General features: G+C 42.0%; 1 protein-coding gene across 1 annotated transcript in view; it reads left to right on the forward strand.

Moving 5' to 3' along the window:
- Positions 1-9,840: 9,840 nt before the first annotated feature.
- slco3a1a (solute carrier organic anion transporter family member 3A1a) overlaps positions 9,841-25,779 on the forward strand; it is a 37,189-nt gene continuing 21,250 nt past the window's right edge. Inside the window, exons 1-2 of the mRNA XM_080027347.1 lie at positions 9,841-10,446; positions 16,592-17,057. Coding sequence (XP_079883473.1) covers positions 10,288-10,446; positions 16,592-17,057 — 625 coding nt within the window. The 5' untranslated portion in view covers positions 9,841-10,287. The remainder of the gene's footprint in view (positions 10,447-16,591; positions 17,058-25,779) is intronic.

The following is a 25,779-nucleotide window of genomic DNA, read 5'->3' on the forward strand; positions in this document are numbered from 1 at the left end:
AAAACACAGTGGACCAACACCAGCAGCTGACATGGCACCCCAGACCATCACTGACTGTGGGTACTTGACACTGGACTTCAGGCATTTTGGCATTTCCTTCTCCCCAGTCTTCCTCCAGACTCTGGCACCTTGATTTCCGAATGACATGCAAAATTTGCTTTCATCCGAAAAAAGTACTTTGGAACACTGAGCAACAGTCCAGTGCTGCTTCTCTGTAGCCCAGGTCAGGCGCTTCTGCCGCTGTTTCTGGTTCAAAAGTGGCTTGACCTGGGGAATGCGGCACCTGTAGCCCATTTCCTGCACACGCCTGTGCACGGTGGCTCTGGATGTTTCTACTCCAGACTCAGTCCACTGCTTCTGCAGGTCCCCCAAGGTCTGGAATCGGCCCTTCTCCACAATCCTCCTCAGGGTCCGGTCACCTCTTCTGGTTGTGCAGCGTTTTCTGCCACACTTTTTCCTTCCCACAGACTTCCCACTGAGGTGCCTTGATACAGCACTCTGGGAACAGCCTATTCGCTCAGAAATTTCTTTCTGTGTCTTACCCTCTTGCTTGAGGGTGTCAATGATGGCCTTCTGGACAGCAGTCAGGTCGGCAGTCTTACCCATGATTGCGGTTTTGAGTAATGAACCAGGCTGGGAGTTTTTAAAAGCCTCAGGAATCTTTTGCAGGTTTTTAGAGTTAATTAGTTGATTCAGATGATTAGGTTAAGAGCTGGTTTAGAGTACCTTTTCATGATATGCTAATTTTTTGAGATAGGAATTTGGGGTTTTCATGAGCTGTATGCCAAAATCATCAGTATTAAAACAACAAAATACCTGAAATATTTCAGTTGGTGTGCAATGAATCTAAAATATATGAAAGTTCAATTATTATCATTACATTATGGAAAATAATCAACTTTATCACAATATGCTAATTATATGAGAAGGACCTGTATAGGCCTCTAGTAGGAAATTAAACCCAAACGTGACACCAACAGTAACTTTCAGTGCATTGTAAACCCAAAGCAACTGCAGGAAAAGGAACTTAATAAATATTTTTTATAAATATAAATGCGTCTATACTTTCTAAATATAGCTAATATGAAAGTGGACCACACCAAACAAAAAAAATCTAAACTCTATTTGGTCTGGACCAAAGCAAGTGAACTAGCGGACTTTCCCAGTGTGAATACACCCTTAGTGTCTTAGAAGTCCTTTTGAGGACTCCTAGCTTTTCATAGATTTAGGAGCTAGTTTTAGCGCTAAAATGCTTTGTGAATTACACTTATCTTAAAAAGTTAGGAGTCCTAAAATTAGGAGTGAAACGCCCCTTATTTTTGAGAGTTACTCCTAAATCAGCATGTTAGGACCTACTCTTAGCCTTAAAATGTTTTGTGAATACGGCCCCTGAACACTAAAGATCTTGACATTAACAGGGTAAACAACAAATTTAAGCTGCTACCTCGGCTATTTCCCTCTTTTTGATGACATTTTATTTAATGTCAAGGGGACTTCCTTATAAAATACCTCTAGGCCTATCTATGTAAAATACAGCTAAAAAATATTAGCTTGAATTATTTGATTGAAAGATTAATATCTTTCATAAGCTTAATATCATTCATAAGATTAATATCTTTCATAAGATTAATATATTTCAATCTCTTACTATTATTCATATCTTAAGGTGTAGTGGCAGTAAACAATGCTTGGAGTGACATTTGAGTAGTTTTGGGCCGTGTGGGGTTTCAGGGCACAGGACTGAATTGGTGGATTCCTCGCTAGCTTAGCTCATTAGCCTAATAGAGCTATCCTCTTTAGCTGAGGCTGCGCGGTGGCTTGTAAATTCACCCCGCGGAGAGGGTGACCGCCCCGGGGAGCGCAGGAGCTTCTCACCGCTGAGAGAGCAGCCGAGCTGCGCATTCTTGGAACTTTACACTGCGAGCCACGCAGCGCTGTGCTGGACAGCCCGCGGGGATAACAGCCGAATGCCCCGCTAGCTCGGCTGCTAACCCCGCGAGCCTGTCGAGCGGCGCGCTGCCCCGGCTCGACTGCTCTGTCAGCGGGGATATCCTCTGCCCATGGTGCAAACACCGACAGGTCTCGAGGTCTGTTACCGATGGTTTCAGTGTCCGAAATGAACTTTGATAATCATAACAAGCGTGAAAAGCCTGCTGCGGTCGGGCGGAAATGGTGTCACAAACACCCGGGCAAGGACATTGTCAAAATAAAAGCATATACAACATCGATTTGTATCGATGTTTGGACGTTGTATCGATTCAGTTGGATCGTTCGCAAATCAATCGATGGATCGATCTACATCGATAGTTCGTTACACCCCTACGCGGCACTATATGGCTACTACAGGCTGTGAGTTTTTTTATCTATGGCGTGAGGACATGAAATCTGTTTTTCAAATTGAACATTGAAAAAAATGGTCAATACAGCACCAAGACATGCCAGACAGTTTATAGGGTTATTATTATCAGATATATATTCAGTCTACTAAATCAATGCTTTTGACTCGTTGATTAACAAATTACTCAATAGAGAGAATATTAATTTGCAGTTGTTTTTGTGTACATTTGTCTGGATTATTGGCCGCTAGCCTATTGTTAGACAATACTGTATATTTAAGGCCAGAGGATGAATCTATTTTCATCCTTATTAAATCATGAAAAAATATTCGGTTCTAGTTGAGAATGATATCAATAAACAGTTGATACATTTTCAGAGTTACATACATGAGGACTTATTTTTTTTAAATGATAACATCGTCTTCAAAGTAAAACATTTGGGTTAGCCGTGAACATGGATTGAACCCTGTGAAAGTGAATGTCACATATCGATATCACTGCACACTGTGATAGTCAGCACACTTCCTTAGAACAAGTCTCACTTCCTTAGAACAATTGAAAAGTAAAAATGATCCCTGCTGCGTGGTCTAACAGTGGTCTGCTATCTAGGCAGCCCCCTCATTCTCAGGCTGGGTTTTGGCAGGTGTCCAAAGCAAAATGATCATCAATCGTAGACGCTCCCTCTCTCTCCACCAGCACATGCACTCCCACACAGAAAGCCCTCCTACGCTTTTGCATGTTGCTTCCTACGTTCACCCTTTGGGGATTAGCTAAATGTACACTGACAAGCTGACAGTTTTAGAGTCACACACACACGCTCTAATCTGACAAAGTGTGTGTGTTACAGTGTTAAAATCCAACCAAACACGGATGTGCCAGAACTGAGATGACTATGTAAATATTGAGAGCTAAAATAAACAACGGTGTGAAAAATGTAAATCTAGCGTAGCACATTTTGGGCCACATGTTAGTTTCCAAAAAGGGATTGTTTGAAACCAAGCAAGCAAACTGCAAATTTCACAGTGGCAGCAAAAACCTGTTTGTGACTTTCTGTTCAGGACATTTACTGAACACGGTTATTATTCAGTATCTCCGATAGCTTCACTGTGTTCTTTCCAGGATAATCAATCTCTAACCCTGCAGCCTTCATAGCTTACGACCCCTGAAGCCACAGTTATGCTTTAACCCAGGTGCTTGTCAGATGGTCAACCAATGCTAACCATATGCTTAAAAATGTTTTGCCACCACCATCGTTAGTTACAGAATATAGTTGTAACTTGTAACAGACTGGCTAGCCTTTCTTTTCTAGCACTCACAATCTGTTTTCTGACAATGGAGGCCTATAGGCTCCGTAGCTATAGCAACATGCCCATTTACAGATACTAGGGTGTGTATTAACACTGGATTTGTATACAGTGACACAGTACGGACAGGTAGCGAATCATGAGGAGATATTCACAGATTGACAAAAAGTTATATTGACAACAACCTTTTTCTAGAATCGCTGACTTCATCTTTGAGAGGTGTAATTAACACTGCATTACCCCAAGTTTCAATACATTTCAAGACATTTATACATTCATACAGTAATTAAGTAGTACTCTGTATTGTGTCTGATTGAGAACAGTATCTGAGAACATTATATTGAAATCATAATGTGTGTGTGTGTGTGTGTGTGTGTGTGTGTGTGTGTGTGTGTGTGTGTGTGTGTGTGTGTGTGTGTGTGTGTGTGCGCGTGTATGCCACACCATTGTTGACATACAGTAAAGTGGCCGTTTAGGGACATGAGTCAGGTATTAACAGTCAAAGGGAGGAGATCGCTCGAGTGCCAGGAATGTTTGAATCGAAAAGCCTGCAGACTATTGTTCTGCCCTCTGAAACAGCTGCTATTTTTAGGATTTGGGAACGGGTGGACTGTGGAAAGAAGCCCAGCCCGTCTGCTGCGAGATACTAGCAAATGAGAGAAGTCAGAGGATTAACTGGGGGCACAAACAATGCTGCTGCAAAGTAACTTTTCCTGTTTAAAGGCTTGACAAAAACAGGCCTGTACTACCTGTTATTTAACAATGTTTACCAAAAAGAACAGTCAAATAATTTTAAGTACGTAAATTTCAAACAACCGCCATACAAACAATATATAGCTCTGTCTTACATTGTATTTATTATGTAATGTAGAAATTATAATGTGTTAGTGTTAATGATATTATATATTGGACTTGGAGTATTATGGATTGTGATTGTACTTGTTCCACACTCCTACAGTAGTTTCGATACTTTTAGTGCTATTACTTTTAAATCTGTCTCTTAAAAGAAAACAGGGTAACACTTTACAATAAGGTACACAAAATTGTAGTACCTACTACATAGATATGTGTTACCTACTACATAGGTTTTTTTTGTGTTACCTACTACATAGGGTTTTTTTTTGTGTGGTACCTAACACATAGGTTTTTTTTTTTTTTTGTTGTGCTACTTAACACAGGGTTTTTTTTTGGTGTGTTACCTACTACATAAGTTTTTTTTGTGCTACCTAACACATAGGGTTTTTTTTGTGCTACCTAACACATAGTTTTTTTTTGTGCTACCTAACACATAGGGTTTTTTTTGTGCTACCTAACACATAGGTTTTTTTTTGTTGTGCTACCTAACACATAGGTTTTTTTTGTTGTTGTGCTACCTAACACATAGGTTTTTTTTGTTGTGCTACCTAACACATAGGGTTTTTTTGGTGTGTTACCTACTACATAAGTTTTTTGTTGTGCTACCTAACACATTTTTTGTGCAAACGTTTTCCCCCCCATGAAACACATACGAACTTTCTACAAGGAGGGCATGGCAATGAGTATATACTGTTGTGACTGTTGTACGTGCTTGTACTACTAAGTTGATGGTCCGTCAAGTAATTTAAGTCTACAATAGAGTTAAAGTCAAGTCTCTGGAAGTCTACTATAGCCTACTCTCCAAGTCATCCGGTCAGTCATTGCTACATACGAAGATATTACACAGCCTTTTAACAAAAAAATGTATCCTCCTGTTTAGTTCCACCCCATCATCTTCTCATTACGTGGTTACATTACATCATAACCACCGTGATACCTCATCCCAGACATGCTGGCAACATAATAATCCCGTAATAAATGTTGGAAACATGCTGTGCAAACATCCCTTCTCCCGCGGAGACTTCACCAAAGCAACATTATTGGGCAAGAGCTGCAACAATCAGTCCATTAATCAATTAGTCGAGGGACAGATTTAATCTGCAATTATCCAAATGATTTATTGGTCGTTTGAATAAAGTGTTTTGGTAAATAGGCTAATTTAGGTTACCTTCTGACCAGGGGCGGATCTACGGGTGGGCCTGGTTGGTACAGGCCCACCCAGATTGACAGTGGAACCACCCAATCAGATTCATGAAAAAAAAAATATATATATATATATATATATATTATATACTGTATATATATATATATAAATATATCTTTTTAATGTTTAATTGTCTTATCTCATACAATATATGTTTTTTTTCTTGAATACATTTATAATTTAAAATATTTACAGTAGCTACCAAAATATAATAATATTCAGAAACCCCTCTCGTAGCCTACTCATTAGTTCTGTCCAGTGACGTCTTTACGCAAAATCATGGTCGACGCAGACAACGGATGGCGGTTTCGTGCACTATCAGATAGCAGCCTCAATTAGCAATGGCTATGCTCTCTTTGAGTCACAAAAAAACGTAAAAAAAAAATTATGATGAAATACCGTTGGACCAGGTTGTAGCTATGCAGACTCCGCAGCATCAGGATTGCCCGGAGAATGCAGAGGAAATGGCCACAACCAGTCCTGCTAATGTTAGAATACAGCCGCAGCCGCTGGCATCCAGAGAGACAACCGTCGGCGGGACTCCATCGGATCTCTCTGCCCTGGAGGAACCCGCCACTCAACCAAAGCTGAAAACATTTCTAGCTACTGTCATAAATTGGAAATCACGCTCATTTAACATCAGGTGGTATGAGCAATTCAAATGGATGGAATACAGCCAAGAGCGGGACGCAGTCTTTTGCAGGGCGTGTAGGCATTTTACGGATATGCACGCAGAGTTTACTTTAATCAGAGATGGTTACAGGAAATCAAGCAAGTCACATGCTTTTGCACTAACTAAACTAAAAGCATACAGTGACAGTCATACACCGCAAAGCCGCGGGACAGTTTTGAATCAGCTGCACGGCGACGCCCCGTCATTTGTGGAACGAAACCGGGAGCAAAGTTGTTCTTGATATTGCGTTCTGTGCCAAGCTAGAAATACCACCCCGAAATGCCACATTGATGAGGCTGCAGCATCAATCCTGCTACGCAAGATAAAGACCGAACTGCATGGACAATATTTTGCCATACTTGCAGATGAGTAGGCTACAAAGACTTAGCTAAACGTGAGCCGGTTGCCGTGTGTGTGCGATTCCTTCACGGAGGTGTCATCAAAGAGCGGGCAGTGGGCTTTGTTGCGACCGCAGACTTGTCCGCGAAAGGAATATCATATTAACAACTTGACACTTTTGTCTTTTGAAAGAGAATTAATTGGCCCGCCGTGGCATTATTGCTGTTTCTGAAAGTTTTTTCTGAATATTAATTCATTCGATTCGTTTGATCCATTTTCATGTTCAGGTTGTAGTCACTATATAACGTGAGCTATGCAGTGTTGGATTTGTGTTTTTATTTTGTTATTATCCTACATCTGATCCAAGTCCGACAGACTGGTAGGCCTATGTGATATGACATGAGTAGCCTATAAGGCATATTAAAATACTACAGATTTGCAAGTTCTCTCCACTTCATAATTTTATATAGGTAGTAGGCTATATAAGACTCCGCCTTGTGTAGAAGCTCGGGTTAGACCGGGTTTTTGTCATATGGTTTTTGTATGTATCCGTGGCATTATTGATGTTTCTGAATTTTCTTTTCTGAAAATTCATTCATTCGATTCGTTTGATCCATCTTCATGTTCATGTTCGGGTTGTAGTCACTATATAACGTGAGCTATGCAGTGTTGGATTTGTGTTTTTATTATGTGATATTCTGACATGAGTAAAAGGCATATTACAGTTTCTGACTAATGCTTACACACTAATAGTGGTTGCTAGGCCCAAAGCATCACAACCTCTAACTTTGGTGACCATGCCCTAAACACAAGCACCAACCCTACAAACACAATAAGTGCTTTGCACTGTGTTTGAAATTCTCCAACACACTTTTTGCAAAACACTACACACAGTGTTTTACATAAGACACATTGGTCAAAAAGGAAATCACCTGCAATCCTTTGGAAAACACATCTATTTAAAATACAAAACACAACTAAAATTGGAAAAAAGCACACAGATTCACACACATGAAAAATAAAAAATAAAGCTAATATAATACCAATCAGTGTGAGCCTTAGCATTACACATAGACCTCAGGTGAGCTCAGCTCCTTTGTGAGACAGTAAGAGTCAGGGGAAGAGGACAAAAGAGAGCGGCAGGAGGACGATGACAAAGGAGACAACAGACGGAGACAGGGTCACTATAGTGGACCATGTTATAGATCATGGCCTAACAATATAGGAGGCTGGTCTGAGATTCCAGCCCAACAACACAATAGCTCCATAATTAGGACATTTAGACTGGATCAGGAATATTTTTGCTGTTGCTTCTCAAAGGATGACATTGCATGTGATGTCGATGACGCGATGTAGCCAGACACAAACGGGAGGCGGTATCCAAAGGATTCATAATCCACTCGCCCCATTCCTTACAACACATCTTCTTTTTTTACTGTAATTGTTTCAGAGTTCATAGTGACACACTGAATTGCTTGTTGAACTGCGATCCTACCTATTCGTTGTGTTTTTTTCTTTTGTTGGCCAAAACCATGAAATTGCAATATAAACTTGTTTTCTTTTCTAATTGAAAATATAGTGGATAAATCTTTCCAAAAAATTCTGCAAAAGGTTGGATACGGCACGCAAGGCGATATTTCCCCCGTTGCTTGGCAAGGGAGGACATTGCCTGTGACGTGGATGAGGTGATGTGGCCAGATGCCAACAGGAGACAGGATTCATAGCCTAAATGTCTTCCAATCATTCCCTTAGAACACTATGTTTTGTAGAATATTCTAGTTGTACCATTTATTTTTTTACTTTTGCAAAAACCTGAAATGGCAAAATAAAATAAAAAATCTGAAGCGTTTACATTTTGTTTTCATGTGTCTAGATCAACTGTAGTGGATCAATCTTTCACAAAAAAAAATCTGTATGAGACTTTTAAAGTCAAAAACCATCCAAAGTACTGAATACAGCTGTGTTTTGCATAAAGCACATCTGTGTGATGTTGCTGCTAGGAAAGAGTAATTCAAAAGTGCATGTGTGTATAGTGTTGATGCTAAAAACAGTTTTGAAATGGGATTGTTAGGTTTTGTTTCAAGAGTTTCGTTTTGCCGTATAAGTTAGAAGTTTATCTCCATGTGCTTTGTCCTATTCGGCCTGTGTTAAGTTTTGACACAGTGGGCCAAAGTCTGCAACATGTGTATAAGCATTCGGCAAAAACTGTAACATGTAGGCCTACTACCGATCTGCACGTTCTCTCCACTTCATGATTTTATATTAGGCTATAGGCTACGTGTTTGTTTAATCTTTGAAAAAAAAAACAAGGCCCATCCAGATCATTCCTAGGCCCACCCATAAATTACGTTCTGAATCCGCCACTGCTTCTGACTAAAAGCTAGATGAGAAGATTGGCACCACTTACACTACATGTGTTGTAGTAGCCTAGGTCTATTCAAACAGTCCAACCCCCCAAAAGGTTCAATCTACAATTGTAGCATAGGCCTGTGTGACAAACAAAAACAGGAAATATTAACATGTGTGTCGGCTACGTCCGAACATACATCCATGAAATAGGCCTAGTTGAACAAATAACCACCTACCGTAACATCATCTTTCTTGTATGGATTCAGCAAGTGGATAGTAGACAGAGCCAGGCTAGCTGATTCCTTCAGTTTCCAGTCTTTAAGCTAAGCTAACTGGCCTCTGGCTCTAGCTTTATGCTATGTTAAGTATGTCCTTCGGGGTATCAAAATAGTCTCTAAATAATTATGTTGATTGACCTACTGATTAATCTAGTTTCGTGTGTAAAAACAATAGGCCGACCTTTAGTGCAGTTTCAATCAGCACCACAGACATAGGCTAATCCTTGTAGATATATTGTGTGGAAATGATGCATGATCGACTCGCACCAGTGCCACACACAAAGGCTACACAAACGGGGCACCGCAGGGGACTGCTGTAGTGATTTTTTTTTCAAGTCACAGGCAAGTTGAACTGACTTGGAACGCTGCTACACACCGCCTCTCGGGCCGCGTGCATACGTAGCGCTCAGAGGGAGAGAGAGAGAGAGAGAGAGAGAGAGAGAGAGAGAGAGAGAGAGAGAGATAGAACGTTGAGGCGGAGTAGAGCCGTCATTGTGCGTGAAGGACCATGTCAGTCCGGAGCGGCAGGAGTTAGAAGAATAAAAAAAGGAAGAAGTAGAAGAAGGCTGAAACCAGACCTTTTACCTGAAGCTTTAACCCACAGAAACCCGCGAAGGAAACATGCGATGTGACAGATTTGCTCGCACGCGGTTCACTTGTGCCTTTGCAAACACCTTTATTGGAGTTCATATGTTCCGGTGTGTCGACGAGGAGGTAATGTTTAGGTGGCAGACGAGCCACATAGCGCCGCGGAGTTTGGATGTGTGCTACGTAGCTCCTCAGATGTGAGACTGGAACGATCACTGCCAACGGGAGGTACAGTAACGAGGAGCACCGCGGATGTAGTCTTCGCGGGAAAAGCGAAACACCGTATACCAGCCGGTGTTTTCCTGCGGTCATCCTGCGTGTTTTCTGTTGTGTGTGTGTGTAAACGTAAAGGGGAGGGGGGATGCAGGTGAAGAAGCACCGGGACTCGGACCAGAGCGCCGGGGACATGCTGGAGGGGGGTGGCCTCCGCAAAAACTCCTCTTGCTTCTCAAATATCAAGATATTCCTGATATCGGAATGTGCTCTCATGTTGGCACAGGGGACCGTCGGAGCATACCTGGTGAGTGCAACACAACCCCTAGCTCATGCATGGCCCGTACTGTAGGCTGAACTGTGAACTGATACCTCTTTGATTAGGTCCATGACTGGTGCCCGGCTTCTGTAGCCTATAGCCAATGTCACATGCCGAGAATCTTGTCGTGGACGGGTCTAGGATGCGCTGCTCTGCACGCTGTTGTGGACTGAAAGACACCCAGCAGATCAGTGACAGGGCAAAGAGAAGCCTCTTCTTCTACACACAGCAAAGTAGTGCGTTACTACCTGCAGCTAGGGCAGCGTTCATGCTGCTCATCTAGCTGCTTGTTTGTTGTACTTTTTGCAGCTGGTGTGCCTCTGTCAAATTAAGGGTATCTTTTGATCTTGATGTAGCCTATCAAAGGTCGAATCGACCCTGCAGCTGATACCAAAGAAGAGTAGGCCAGCCCTTAAGATCTGCTCATCATTAATAATAACATGTCCTTTTATGTTCAAGAATGCAGCAAATGAATGACATTTTGCAACCAAAATGTCATTCAAGGTCAAGGACTCCCAAAAAATCAGTTGTTGCCTATTTCCTGTTGTGTTAGTTCTACTCATCCTTTCACTTTTACTATTACTCACACCGGTGACAGATCCTCACCAATATCACTAGACAGGTTTAACTTTTTCCTCTCTTCTCCTAAAAACCTTTTATTAAATGTGTATTTCTGGGACGCGGTTGCAAACCGAAGCATCAAAACTCGGAAAAAACTCAACTTGCATAGACAATCTAATATAGACTTTGTGGGAGAGAGCTGTTTAGTTTTCAGCGTTGGAACCATTTATTAAGAGAATCCCAACCCATCTCCTCGGCTCACACGCAAATCCATCCATAAACCGAAAACCCCCCCTGAATGCCTTGGCCATATTAGGAGTGGAACATCTTATCTTCTCCGTAAGTGGACCTGCTGAGCATCAAGCATCCCGCAGCCACTGGGAGCGGTGACAGTCAGTTAGGGTGACGGGGCTATTCTTCCTCTTTACTGTGTGTGATGAAACAGGCATTAGTACGGTTGTTCTGCTTTTTCCTATTGTGACACCTGTTCAAACAGTATGAACAATGAACCTGCAGCTTCAGGTGTCGCTCGGATTCACTCGCTTACAAAAACACATGAGGCTTTCAGTGTCTCTCTGCGTCCCTGAACACAACACATTGACAAGGGCAGGAGGACATTAGGTACTGCGTTGACTGACAATATTATGTTGAACTGGTGTCGACCTATGTGAGCTGCTGCTGCGAGTATCTCTGATTGGATGATGGGGCTTAAGAGTGTTTGCTGGCAGCGAAGGGACTAAACTCAAACTATCATGGTCCCTCCCTGTGAGCCGCTTATAACGCAAGACACATTGGCTACATGTCTGTTGTCCTGGTTAAGCAGCAGGACTGCACATGAGGGCAGTCAACCAGCACAGATAACACAGAAGTACAGATTTCAATGAATAGTTTTTACTCTATGAATGTAAAAACAATAGTCAAAACGTGCCAAGAGCTCAAGGGGACTCTTTGTTAAATGTTTGACCAGTATAGGTATTCATGTTACTATGATAAACAACTACAGACAGCAAATCATCCCACTTGAGAAGCTGCAACCTGAGACGTTGTGGAACATTTACTCTGGCTATCAATTAATTGATAAATAAACAGATCGATTCAGCAGAGGACTCTGAAAATGTACCAAAAGAGTACGTTCATTCAAGCATCCTGTGGTTGGTGTTGCCTGACTCTTCTGCTTTTCTGCAGAATTTCCACCAGATTGTAATCGTGTGACTTCATACATATATTTGCAGTACCCGAGGGTCTGAGCTCTGTTGATCATAGTAACGCCTCCCTGATAAGAAATCACATCTGACACTTCAAAGTGCGAGCTGCAAAATGCAACTAACACCTGAACCTGAACTGTGTTGGTCTCAGCTGAGCAAACCTGTCAAACTGCCATCGCACTGAATCAACTCAGTGTTGCAAGGAAGGGAGAAGCTTTAATTTAACTGAGCATTGTTATAATTTTGAGAATATATCAAACATCTGTATCAATAGTTATGTTTCAACACATGTTTTTTCCAGATTTGACTTATTTGGCAAAATGATGCATTCATTAATTACAATTATATAGTTTATTTACGTTTAATACGCAGATAAAAATTCAAGTCCGTTTTATATACAGCCCAATTTTGTCTCTGTGTTTTATACAAGTTTGAAGTTTGTTAAGGATACATTTAAAAAAACGGAACCTATTAAAAATTTACAAAAACTACCATGCTGTGTGTGAGGCATTTTTCAATGCAAACACAATAAACTAGTTGAAATGTAAGCTTTGTGCATGTGCACACAAATATGGAGAGAAGATAAAGATAAAGTAAACACTTAATTAAAATAGACATCAATGAAACAACTCTAAAAATATCCAATTCGAAGCAGTACCTTTAGCACCATTACACCTCATAAAACTGAGTGGAAATAACCCTAAATAGACGAGGCCTCTGTTATTAACAGCCTCTATAACTTAAATTCAGCACTTGCACGTCAGTACTAAATCTTTATGTGCTTATGTGCTGATAATACAGACTCGGTCAGTGCAACGTGAAGGAAAGTCTAGCGGAAGTTGGGATTCCTCACATTAGACTTGTTCTTCTGTTGGTTGATAGGCTGTCACACAACATGACAAGGTTTGTTTAGTTGCCATGCAACAGAATAAACATTTCCATAGTTTGAGAAAATGATGTGGCTGTGACCACAGGCCAGTGTGCAAGCCATTTAATTTTTCCTATATGATTTAATCCTCCTGGAAGGATGGCGGTTTAAGCCAGAGTGGAAGAACATGTTGAACCTGGAGACGAAGGCTTTACTCATCCAGAGTGTTTACGCGGCTCAGCTGCAAGTGGGGAGCCGTCAGTCACTCAGGCCTCGCATAAGGGATGTGATGGCTCCTACACTTTGTTGCAGTGTTTTTTGCCTGCGCTGAGCTAAAGCTATGGTGTCAGCAGCTTGTTTGGGACTGGCATCGATTCTTAGAACTGGATGAGACGACTATGTGATCAGATCCCAGCCGGGTGTAGCCAGCCAGGCTTCCAGAGTGTTCACATTTGTGAGAAAGAGCCGCCCAAGGGGCAGGGACATAATGACTCATTCTGAAGTTTCCTATCCACTGAACTTTTGATTGATTGTCTTTATTTCGAACATGCAATAAAAAAATAGATGAATAAATAACAAACAAACAAAAGCAAAACAAAGAAATAGAACTCCACTGAACTTCACTACTGGACTCCAGCACAAGCCGCTCCCAATAATCATCCTCCCCTCGCTTTGAACTGTTGTGAAGGAGCAGCTGCAAATACAACCTGCTGTCACTTCTGAATCTGTCACTGATTTATTTGACCCCTAAGAACTCTACCTAACTTTTTCCTTGATTTTACAAAACCAGAACCAAATCTATGAGCATGAAATTGGCATAATTGCACATTTGATAGAAACATTTCCCAACAGCAAAATGTAGTCACTTTTTTATCAAGGGATGTTTGTGTTGGCAGGATCCTTTTTTTCCCTTAAGAGCTCCATCAAACGGAGCCAGCTGGGGAATGGAAAAATGTGATTCCCTTTCAAGGACAGTTTGGGACAGATCTGAAAATAGCTTGAATAACTGTTTAAATGCGATGCTCTGGTTCACATGGTACAGAAAGACTGTTCCCACATATCACACGCAAATACACCCTCTCTCTGCTTCACAACAGAGTCATTGTTAAGTCTTTGCTTTGAGATATCACGACAAACTCGTCAAACAAAGTTCATGTACTCACTTTTTGACAATCAATATATTATGGTCTTAGACTGTTTAATCTCAGACCACTGATGGTTAACAGACGCAGACCTTGTGTTTGCTTCAGCGGGAAGTTTGGTGACAGCTGGTGAGAAGAGAGAATCTTGTGATGAGCCGTTCTCACCAAAGGCATGGAAGTAAATGTTTCTATGCCAGGCTAATCAAAAACAGAGGCCTATTTCCAGGGAGGAGCCAAAGTGTGGAACATCTGAACAGCCTGCTATTCAGTATATTCCATGGAAAGTCACAGTTTAAAAGAGCCTGACTAATGTCGAAAATACGCACAATTTCCCCCGCGGCATGTCCAAAATAATCTAAAATTTGCGCCCCATTACACCTTTTATTAATATGTGATCTGCATGTCTGGTCACAGGCTGTGGATGGGCGCCGGCAATCATTTTAAAATCTACTTCAGGAGTGAATTCCTATAGCCGATGCTGCTGATAGCTTTGCAGGGGCCTGCTAGCAGGAAGAGACAGACTAATGGCGCTTTTCCACCGCATGGTATCAGCTCAATTCAACTCGACTCAACTCGCATTTTTGGCGTTTCCACCGCAATTTCATGGTACCTGGTACCTGGTAGCGGCTGCTTTTTTGGTATCGCCTCGCTCTAGGTTCCAAGCGAGCTGAGCCGATGCTAAAAGGTGACGTCGGCAGACGGCCGGCCACTGATTGGCCAGAGACTATTGTCTGGCCAATCAGTGGCCAGAGACTACCGGCTTCATTCTGTTGTTTATTCTCCCCAACTCTCCGGGACTTTTGAGTGTTACGCCGCGTGCAGCCTTCTCTGGCTCTCTTTCATTTGATTTTCATCACAGATCCGAATTTCTTTTCCATATATTCGCTAAGCTCACCCAGTGTTGGTTGTTGGGGAAGTTACTTAACATACGAGAGGAGACATGTAGGGCAGCTAGCAGCTAGGCTAAATAGTAGCCAGCAGGGACAGACATGATAGCGAGCGATTACATTACAAGCCTCGGACTGAACTGATTACCTCAATAAAATATTCAGGCTGAGACACGGCTTGCATTTGAAAACACGTATCCTGAAACAAGCACTAAACAGTCAACTTGATCATGCCCGTGTTTACGTGCATAGGGATGTACGTGACGCATCCCTACAGCTGACTGTGTGGCAGAGTCACACATCGGGACAACAACCATCCCTTTTAATGGCCCGTAGCAATATTCTTCTACTTCTTTTAGCAAACAGATACAAGGGGGATATTTCTTAAACATTTTTCATCCGTGTTTTTGGCGGTTGGTTCAGTTAATAGTGCAACAACTGCTCGTAATTTCTGCTTTGCTACTTTGCTCCGGAGTAGGCTTTCAGCCCCTTACGACGACCCCGCCCACGTTCAGCAGGTACTATTTGCGGTGGAAAACGACCCGTGCTGCTACCAAACCAAGTTGAGTCGAGTCGAGTTGAGTCGAGTCGAGCTACATATGCGGTGGAAAAGCGCCATTAGGTGACCTTTACACTTTTCAGCTGAGATCTGATCACAATGCCAGCCAGACCACCTGGAGATGCGAACTGTCTGAACTGATCATGCTCAGATCTCAGTGTGTTCTGATCTGTATGCATTTGAACCATAGATAGTAAATAATATGGATGTAGCATCCGGGCCGACCTCAGTTATTCACACGGCATCCAATAATCCTGGTTTGTGCGCGTCGCCATCTTGTGAGATTTTTACTCCGCCTCACTCCTCTTGCCGAAAAGGGGAATCGACGTCACGTCGGGGGGAGGGAGATAGCTGACGTATACCTCCGAGGCAAAGTGAGGGACAACGGGCGGAGAGCTGTCACTTAAGAGATCGCGCCAATACATTTTAACCTCTAAAAGAATAAAAACTAGCGTGGGCCAAAAAAATTCCCCCCCCCTCAGTGTTGTCATGGAGATATGACCTAAACATACAGACTAAAATGGTTTTGTGGCCCAGGCTGTAAATAGGTTTAATAAGACTGAAAACGGCCTATCTAACAAGTGAGTCAAAGAAAAACTGCTTGTCTTGGCGCCACCCCCAGTGGCACTTTCTGGTTACTACAGTTGTAGGTCACTTTCTTATTGGATGCCGGTAAAAATCGCTGAGGTTGGGGCTTGATTTGAACCTGCCATTAGTGTGTTATCCACAAAGTAGATGTTTATGCTTGGAGGTGTAAACAGAGCTAAAATGCTTATAATATTTTACATTGATAAATCATATGATTTTTCTTTTTCAGTTTACATGATTTAGTCCTTAGTATTGTATTTTTGCTTCATACAGCATCCTTACCTTGACCGTGTTTACATTTGTTTGTTAACTGTTGTTTCCAGGTGAGCGTGCTGACCACCCTGGAGCGGCGCTTCAACCTGCAAAGTGCTGACGTTGGAGTGATTGCCAGCAGCTTTGAGATAGGCAACCTGGCACTGATCCTGTTCGTCAGCTACTTCGGAGCCAAAGCACATCGGCCCCGTCTGATTGGCTGCGGGGGCATCGTGATGGCGCTCGGTGCGCTCCTTTCGGCCTTGCCCGAGTTTCTAACTAACCAGTATGAGATAGGGGAACCTGACGTGGGTTGGAGGACTGACGTGGGTCGGGATGTTTGCTCCAACACCAGCAGCAGGGACACCCAGAATGCTGAGGACCTGATATGCGCCAACAGGGCCAACACCAACATGATGTACCTGCTGCTCATCGGAGCCCAGGTCTTGCTGGGGATCGGAGCCACACCGGTGCAGCCCCTGGGGGTCTCCTATATCGATGATCACGTGAAGAAGAAAGACTCATCACTCTACATAGGTGAGCCATAGGTATACAACTGTGTGTTGGAGATTGAGTATGAGCTGTTGGAGATAAACGGTAGAAATCAAAGGTCTATATGCCACCATTGAGGGGAGGTTTAAAAATGAAATGTTCCGCCGGTTCACCAGTAGAGCGTAGAGTGCACCATTAAGGTAAAAGTCCTTGTCACAGCGGACCCCGGAAACACTTCGGCCCAGATTGTTTACTGCATGTCTTTCCCCCCTATCTCTCTCCCCATTTCAACTCTGTGCTTAATAGGGGAGAACGGGGTAATTTGTCACACGGGTTGGTTGTCACAATCGTTATATCTCGGAACCAGAAGGCGCTGTCTGTGAAATTTTGGTATGTAAATATCCAGAATTGGGATCAGAGGTCGCCTACATAGTCTTCCTTGGAGTTAGACTGCTGAATTTGAGGTGAGACGACTGTTTGTGTTTGTCATGTCAAATTGAAAATATTTAGCTCCTCAGTATTTTTCTTCTAGGCTTTTACACAATGGGTTTATAACAACACACTTGTTACCCATACAAAGTGTGAAGGGTAAACTATAGTTTAGATTGTGGTTAGCAAGCTAATTAGTTGTCAGATGGTTGTTGGCCTTGATGCTAGCAAGAAATTCGAGTTGGGGTTGGTCGTCACATTTTTTGGGGGGTTGGTTGTCACATGTTATCTCAAGGCTGCAGCCAGAAAAGGAACCCAATAACAAAATAAATTGTCAAGCTGTATCCTCACTGACACCCCAGAGAAGGAAAGAATAGAGCAGGAAAAGGCAGCTAGCATGCAAAAGAAAAAAGGGCAACAAAATCAAAACAACCCAGTGCATCCCAAACTAGACCAGCTGCCAAGGCTACAGTAAGTTATGTAGGCCTACTTGTCAACTTGACAATGCAATTAAACTTTCAAATTTAGTTCTACTTTCTTGCCTTCTTTTTAAGATTATTCCCATTAAGATAACATTGTGACAAACAACCCCATAGTGTTTGACAACCGACCCCTTGATGGGGTTGGTTGTCACAATGTGTAAGGGTGTCTTTGATGATTAATTTCTTCTTTATTACAATAAGATAGAAAAAGTGAGGGGTACACATTTCAAGCCAATACCTTAAGCTTCAATTTAATGTAGGAATAACTATTGAAAGATGTTTAGGTTGATGATTATCGTCACATTGGAAATGACAAATGTATTTGCTGCAACACACTGATTTCTCAAGGCAACTAAAAGATGAACTGTGCAAAAAGTCAACAAAAAGGCCAACATGTTTTTAAGTGGCATCAGGTGCAATGTTTGCACATGTGTAGTCAACACACAGTACCTATGCTCTTCTGCTGCACACCATCTCCCTTTGTTCCAGCCTCAGGCCTGTTCACGTGAGTGCCAGGTGAGCAGTTTTCTTGGAGATTTTTAATCTCCATTACAGCTTAATTCCGTGGCGAGGAGGACAGATACGGGTTAAATGTCTCCGCTTGGCTCAATCCCCTCTCAAAGGAGAGATGTTGCTGATGTGGCTCTTTGAGGTTTAAAGGTGCATTCAAAGTGCTTTCCGTGCAAAGTTCTGAATATCCTATGGCTGTTCAGGGATATGTATTTGCTGTGAGATGTATATTTAGCTTTTTCGGTATACAGAAGGTATGTTTCATAATTTGCCGCTCATTAAGTCATGGAGGATTTTCACTTCTGTGGCTTTTTTTCTGTGAATCACTTGCAGATATTGACCGGTGAGATACGTTACTGTGCTAATAAACCTATTTCTAGCCACATGCAGTTTTTATGCTAAGCTAAGCTAACTGGCTCCACATTTACTGTACAGACATGAGACTAGTTTTTATCTTCATCTACATTTTTGCAAGAAAGCGAATAAGCGTCCTACCAAAAATGTCAAACTATTCCTTTTAAAGTTTAACTTTTCAAATGCTTCAACCTGAAATGGTCCAAAAATGAGAGAAATCCCCCCTGCGAACCACAGCCACAAGATTTATGTAGTAGTATCTTTTCTTGTTTTGACGGAGACCTGCCTTTTGTTGTCCAGACTGCCACATCTGCCTTTGATGGAGTAGATGAGATGTGTCTGCGTAGTGTGTTTTGTTTGTTATCGGTGCGGAGCAGAGACAATGAGGGCCTGAATGGAGGATGAGTTCGGGCTGGCACACATTCTGCTGTGTGGCTGCCTTTTGTCACTCAAATACAGATGTGACCCATGAACAAAGGCAGCAGTGTGCTCTGTAATCTCAAGCCCAAAGCTGACTTTCTTAAGTGCCGTTCGTCGCTTGCTGTGTGTTTTTACACAAGTGTTTTTGTTTTGAAACAATAAAGAGTCTGAAAAGGTCCCAGGGGTGGGAAGTGGTCCACAAGTGATTGAAGTTTGCCAAGGTTAAGGGAGGTGGGGTAGGTTTGGGGGGGGGTGTATGGTTCTGTCCTTCTCTGATAAGCTGCGAGGAGAGCCGGAGGAAAAACAAGCGGTGAGCAGCGAGGAACAATGTGGTATTGAGTCGCGCTCAGCTGATCGTCCTAATCCTTCTCCTGCAGGCGTGTCATGTGCTCCATGCTGCATGAATGGAGTAGATTATGTGAATTTCTGTGAGATTTCCTTTCACGTACCGATAATGCATTTGGATTATTCATCAGTTTATGTCAACAAGTTTGCATTCTTACAGCTGCGACAGAATAGCTGTGTGTGATGTGGAGTGGTGTATGCCAAACATAACATTTCCTGCAGGTTTTGAACATGTTCTGTTAGCTTTGGCCCTGCCTCATTATACATCGCAATATTACCTTATTAAAAAAAGAGATTAATGTAAGCCTTATTGTATGATTTATTCAACATGAATGTGAATGGGGCGCCAGTGGCTCACCGGTAGAGCGCATACCATTAAGGTATAAGTCCTTGTTGCTGCAGACCCGGTTTCGACTCCTTCCCCGGGCCGTTTATTGCATGTCGTACCTCTCTCTCTCTCTCTCTCTCTCTCTCTCTCTCTCTCTCTCTTTCCATTTCAATGATGTGCTTCATACTGTACTATCCAATAAAGGTGAACAATTCCCCAAAGAAGTTCATCAAAAACAAAACAAAAAAAAGAGAAATGTGAATAACAATCCATCATCTCTCTCTTGTTATTTTGACTCAGCGGACATGTATTGCAGAGGCGTTGAGGGGGAAACACCTTTCCTAGCTGAGACCAGAAACCTAAACCTGACACCTGTCTCTTTCTGCTGATACTAGTCTCTCATTTCCAAACCGTGGGATTACAAGTGCATGTACAGTATGTGCTGTTTGGCATACAGATTCTTCACAACTTTTAAGTGTTGGAACTTTGCTGTTACTCTTTAATTCCCTTTTTTGATTATCTGATGATTTCAAGTTAAACGGAAGTGGGAAATGATTGTGATTTACTCTGATTCATGATTCATGCCGCCATGTGTCACTGAAGCCTCGTTCCAACTTGTTTCCCGGCCGCTGTTAGCCAGTGCACATTTCTCTCGGTTGATGTGTTATTCTTAAAATTAGAGCCAGAGTTAAATAGCCAGGTGAAAAGGGTTTGCCATTAACATAAGGCAAGTCACACCCTTAAATAGTGTGATGGTGCTGGGAGTTCAGAGCCCAGAGGCCTGGAGAAGAGCCATAATTACAGAGTGAGGCAGGAATGCCAACCAGCCAGCCATGAGGTGGGTCTGAGCGGGCCGGGACGTACATGCATACCACACAAGCCTGTGAAAAACAACTCCTCCAGAGGCTCTGACTGATGCCTGTTGTTACTGTGTACGCTGCTGTTTAAACAGCTGTAAAACACACACAAATATGCTGCGACTCTTTAGAGAGCTTTAGTCGTTATTCAAAAATAATATTTTGTTAAGGAGCTTTTACTGTGTGTGATGCATTTTCTTTTTTAAATGAAAGTACTTCAGTGTTCTGGAGAAAAACAGTTTGAAATGTCATCACCGCCATCATCTTAATCGACTTTTAAAAGGAAAGTCCAACAAACAACGTCTTTTTCATGGGATTGTGTTGTTTTGCTCTGTTTCCCCAAGTCTAGACGTAGGCACTAGTCTCTGCCCAAAGGAGATGAATATGATTGGACAGATTGCGTCAACAGGATCTCTATTCCCACTGCTCTCTGACCTTTCACTATCCACTGCTAATTTTGGCTCTTCCCATAGGACCCCTGGCTGTATAAATATACTGTACAGGCGACACAGAGAAGAGGCCCTAGAGCTCCTCCCCTGCCACCTCAACACATTTTTTTTATACAGCCTGGGATTTCTTCATTAAAATATAATGTACAGTATGTAGTGCATTACATATATGGGAGATACTGAAAGGATGAATTTTAATGTTTATTATTTCAAATTACACAGATTTGGATCTGGACATTGCTTGCTGCATGATAAATATAAGATATGTATGATCTGATTTTTAAGTGCTGATGGAGAAGATGCTTTGGCCTTGGCCTCATTGGTATGAACTCTACCAGTTGAGCTACTGGGGTGCTCTGTTTTGCAGATATTTTTTCATAAACCAAACTATTGAAATAAAGTAATTCTTATCTGCAACCGTGCGAGTGGAAAAGTTGCAATCAACACAGAAAGTGTGATTCCTCCTGTGGAAACTATCAATGTTTATACAAAATGCCACGTAAATCAATAAAACAAAGAGTGGATTCACTGACACCATTCCAAGGGCCAATTAAAGGGAGTAAGTAATGTTTTGGCTGTATTGATGCATTGATGGTGCTCCCTATCTTGTAATTTGGAATTGTGTTAGTTCTCTGATCTACATAGTCAAATAGGTTATAATCAAATAAGCTAATTTTTAACTGTATTTGCATGAAACAGTAGCCTATGTCTCTGTTCTGTTGTTGACTGAAAAGAGCCATTGGATTTTGAATATCTCACATAAGTGTTTAAAGGCCTACTTCACCGGTTTGAATATGAAGGTGTATTGAATTCTGAGATCCTATGTAGTATAAATGTGCAAAAAAAATTTAAATTGGTTCATCCTAGCCTGAGAAAAGGCAGAAAGAGTGTTTTTTTAACCCTATATTAATCTTACTGTGACATCACAGTAAGATAAATATAGGGTTAAAAAAAAAACCTTACTTTGTAAATATTACTGTGATTTCTCCTACTGTGACATCACAGTAATATTTACAAAGTAATTTATTTTTAACCCTATATTTATCTTACTGTGATGTCACAGTAAGATTAATATAGGGTTAAAAAAACACTCTTTCTGCCTTTTCTCAGGCTAGGATGAACCGATTTTTTTTTTTTTGCACATTTATACTACATAGGATCTCAGAATTCAATACACCTTCATATTCCCACCGGTGAAGTAGGCCTTTAAGCTAATATCTGCTTATTTTGTACAAAAAATAATCCTCTTTTTCGGCTTCCCGGACGAGCTAACAAACAAAATTCCTGCGGTAAACAATGCTTGGCTAACATCACTTCGGCTAACTAGTTAGCCAGTCACCTGTGGCACATTAAACAACTCCAAAATCATGGTGTAGCTGCTAATAATAGCACCTGTAGAGGCTCATTTTAAAGTTTTACACTTTGTTGTACAAACTACAGTTTGTATACATTGTGTCTCGGCTTAGCTGTCATTTCAATACAGAGTATTATATGTTATGCGCAGCAAAATGTAGAATTTTACTTTTTTAGGCTTGGGCTCTGTCTTTCAACACAACTACTTGTGTCTTTTTTCAAACCTCCATTTTCCAGGAAATTTCTAATGACACATGATATAATTTTGTGTCCACTTAAGCCCGGCAGGGATAAATTTAGTTTCACATTTGCTACGAAAACCGATTGCTGTGGTCTCGATGACAAAGGTCTCGGAGGGATCCTCGAGAGGGTTGTCAACATTCCTGCTAAAATGCTCTGACTCCAAACAGTTGCTGCAGCAGGGCGTTTATATAAGCTACTTAAACTCAGCGCATGTTAATGTCTTCTTGAAGGATTAGATTCTAAATGGGTTTTTCCATCCCTGCCATAAGCTGCACGCTGAGTTTGCCTAGCAACACCAGTATGTTTTATCTCAAGATGATAAATGGTGTCTCAGTAAACGTTCATCAGCCTGTCGCTGCTCCTCTGCATCGCTGTAATGAACTTTGCGCGCCATGTGTAATAGTCATCCAGGCTACGAGCTGAATGTCCCCGAGATGTTCACTTGTGTAATTTGCTGCAGGCCCGACACAGCAGCCACTCCTCCCGCTCAGTTACCTCGGGCTGGAACTAGAGGGTAGAGTGATGAGATAATCTTGTTTACAACTGGTAAACAACATGCTGCTGCTCTCTCAAAGCCAATCAGTAATTATCCAAAAATACTTTGAATTTCATGTTAAGGAGTCAGACACTAAACACTTCACAGTGCACCCGTTTTGGTAAATAGAAGTCACTGTCACCGATAAGGGACTGCCCCAAAGTAAAGTTGTATAAATCTGAGCAGAGAAAGTTACTTGTTTTGAATCTGCTCTCCTTCCTTAAATCTAGTACGGTCATTTCCAGTTTGCTGTGAATCATTAAGAGCAAATCTGTCCACTGTGTCCGAGTTGGAATTGTCCAGTAGCTGTCTGCGATGTCTGCAGATGACATGAGCCGACTGGGAAGTTTTTCTTTACTTGCTGTGAACCGGGGCGGGGCGTCTGTGCAAAGCTATCTGTTAAACATTTGCTGCTCGTCTGAAGTGATCTGTGATCCGTCAATCTTCCAAGCTGTGTTTTTTCGGGATAGTATGACCGTGATTATGCCAGTACATGTTTTTGCTACGGTCTGCACGGGCCTGTCTTTTGGATGTCTGGCTGGCTGGCTGGCTGGCTGGTTGGATCAGACGTAAACATCCAAAGGCTGCTAATCCCCCATTTTGTTTTTGTTTTGACAGCTTAAACACAACAGCAGCTTGACATTTGACAGACAATTTTCTTCTCTGTATTTGTTCCATGAGGTCCAGTTTAGCCTGTTGCTAGGTTGGGTAACTTTTCAGACTGACCTAAGTCTAAAATAACAGACCTGTATAAAATATCTATGATATGAGATCATTTTTCCCATGACGATGGAAGATAACTTCTCTGTCCTGATAGACCTTTCATCCCTCAGCTGGGCACCGAGGTAAAAGAGAAAATGTGATTCTGGAAGCTGGTAAATAGGTCAGTCCTCTGCAGGACATGGATAACAGATATGAGACCCTCAGGCGGTTACACCAGAGCCTGCAGAACCGTATGTCGAAGCTTCTTGCCATTGCCGCGAGCAGGTGTCTTTAAATTCTTTCTACCAGGTCACCATCTGCAGCAGTGGAGACCAGGCTCGGCTGCCCGAAAGGTGTTCCACGTGGCATCCTTATGCATTTTTGCCTAGTGTTTTTGGCAAAAACATGCTTATGGACCCTTTTTCCTTTCCCACCATGAATCCCCGAGGCCTCAGTAAACCTCACCATGCAGCCATTCTGGAGGCAATCTGGGTCAGGATCCGCCACTGCTGATTAAAAAGGGGATTTTTTTTGTCGTCCACTGGGGGAGGAGCGTGGGGAAAAGAGGTGGGAGGAGACGGATCATAAACACAGCAGCATCAACAAGCCGTTGCCACAGAAACGGTTGGCTGTTAGTTATTTTTTTTTATTTTTATTTTTTACTATTTCTCTGGATGCTCAGCCCTTCCTATGCTCCTGCTGTGGAGGATGCAGCGGTCAATTTGATCTTCAAACAACATGGAGCTTATAAAAAAAAATCACAGAGAGGCAGGTAGACGCAGGGTCGTCCCGTCTACAAATTGACGTACACCTCACTGCTCCTCATTCTGAAAAACTATCAGGTAAGTGTATTGCCAGTCCTGACCTTGGACAAGGACTTTCCTCAGGAAAAAGAGATTCACGCTGCGCTTCACCACAATCCCAAGCCTCATTGATTGAGTGGTGTGTAAGTGGTTGCTCCCTGGGCTCCTAGGATTACTCAGGAGCATGTTCAGCACTTAATCCGCATATCACTGATGGTGGAGAGTGAGGGATAACTGTGCCTAATTAAATGGACTCTGATCAATAGGGTGGGCAGTAATTATAATTAACTGTTTGATTCAGTCCACTTTTATTTGCTCACAGTGTAAACAAGAAGTGGGTCTACTTCTCTATGGCTTCACTCCATGAATCCTTCCATTCGATAATGACTGAAGCCAAAGTTTTTCCTGCCACAATGCAGCTTGATTTATAACCAATACGGAAAACCTCAAGTTGCAAATCGAACTGCTATTTAGGTAGATATTTTGTTAAAAACACAGTTTTGTATTGATAGCTGTGTGGGCATCGGGGATAATTAAATAATGTGGTTCATCAGCAAAAGAAGCACCACCATTTAGTCACAGATGGACTGCTTTTTGGAAGTTCAACAAGACCAACAGTCCTCTCAGGTAAAACCAAAGAGCTTAAAAGTGTCAGTTAATTTCCCACAACACTGATGTGTTAATCAAGCTCAAATAAGGGTGCGCAAAAGTTAGAAGGTTAGATCTGTTGATGATACACGTTTTTCAACACCCTGTCATATTGTATCTTACGTTACTCACTTAAGCTATTAATTTTTGTGGTTGTTGCTACATGTTGTGAACTTGGACAATAAAAAAAGGAAAAAAATAAATTTCTGCACACCATCCCAGACATTAAACCATGGCTCATTACATAATTTTGATTATTTTAATGCGTTTGCCAATACTTGACATATTGTGATGCATATAGAAAACAAA

Source organism: Ammodytes marinus, assembly GCF_949987685.1.
Source record: "Ammodytes marinus genome assembly, chromosome: 5".
Lineage (NCBI taxonomy): Eukaryota > Metazoa > Chordata > Actinopteri > Uranoscopiformes > Ammodytidae > Ammodytes > Ammodytes marinus.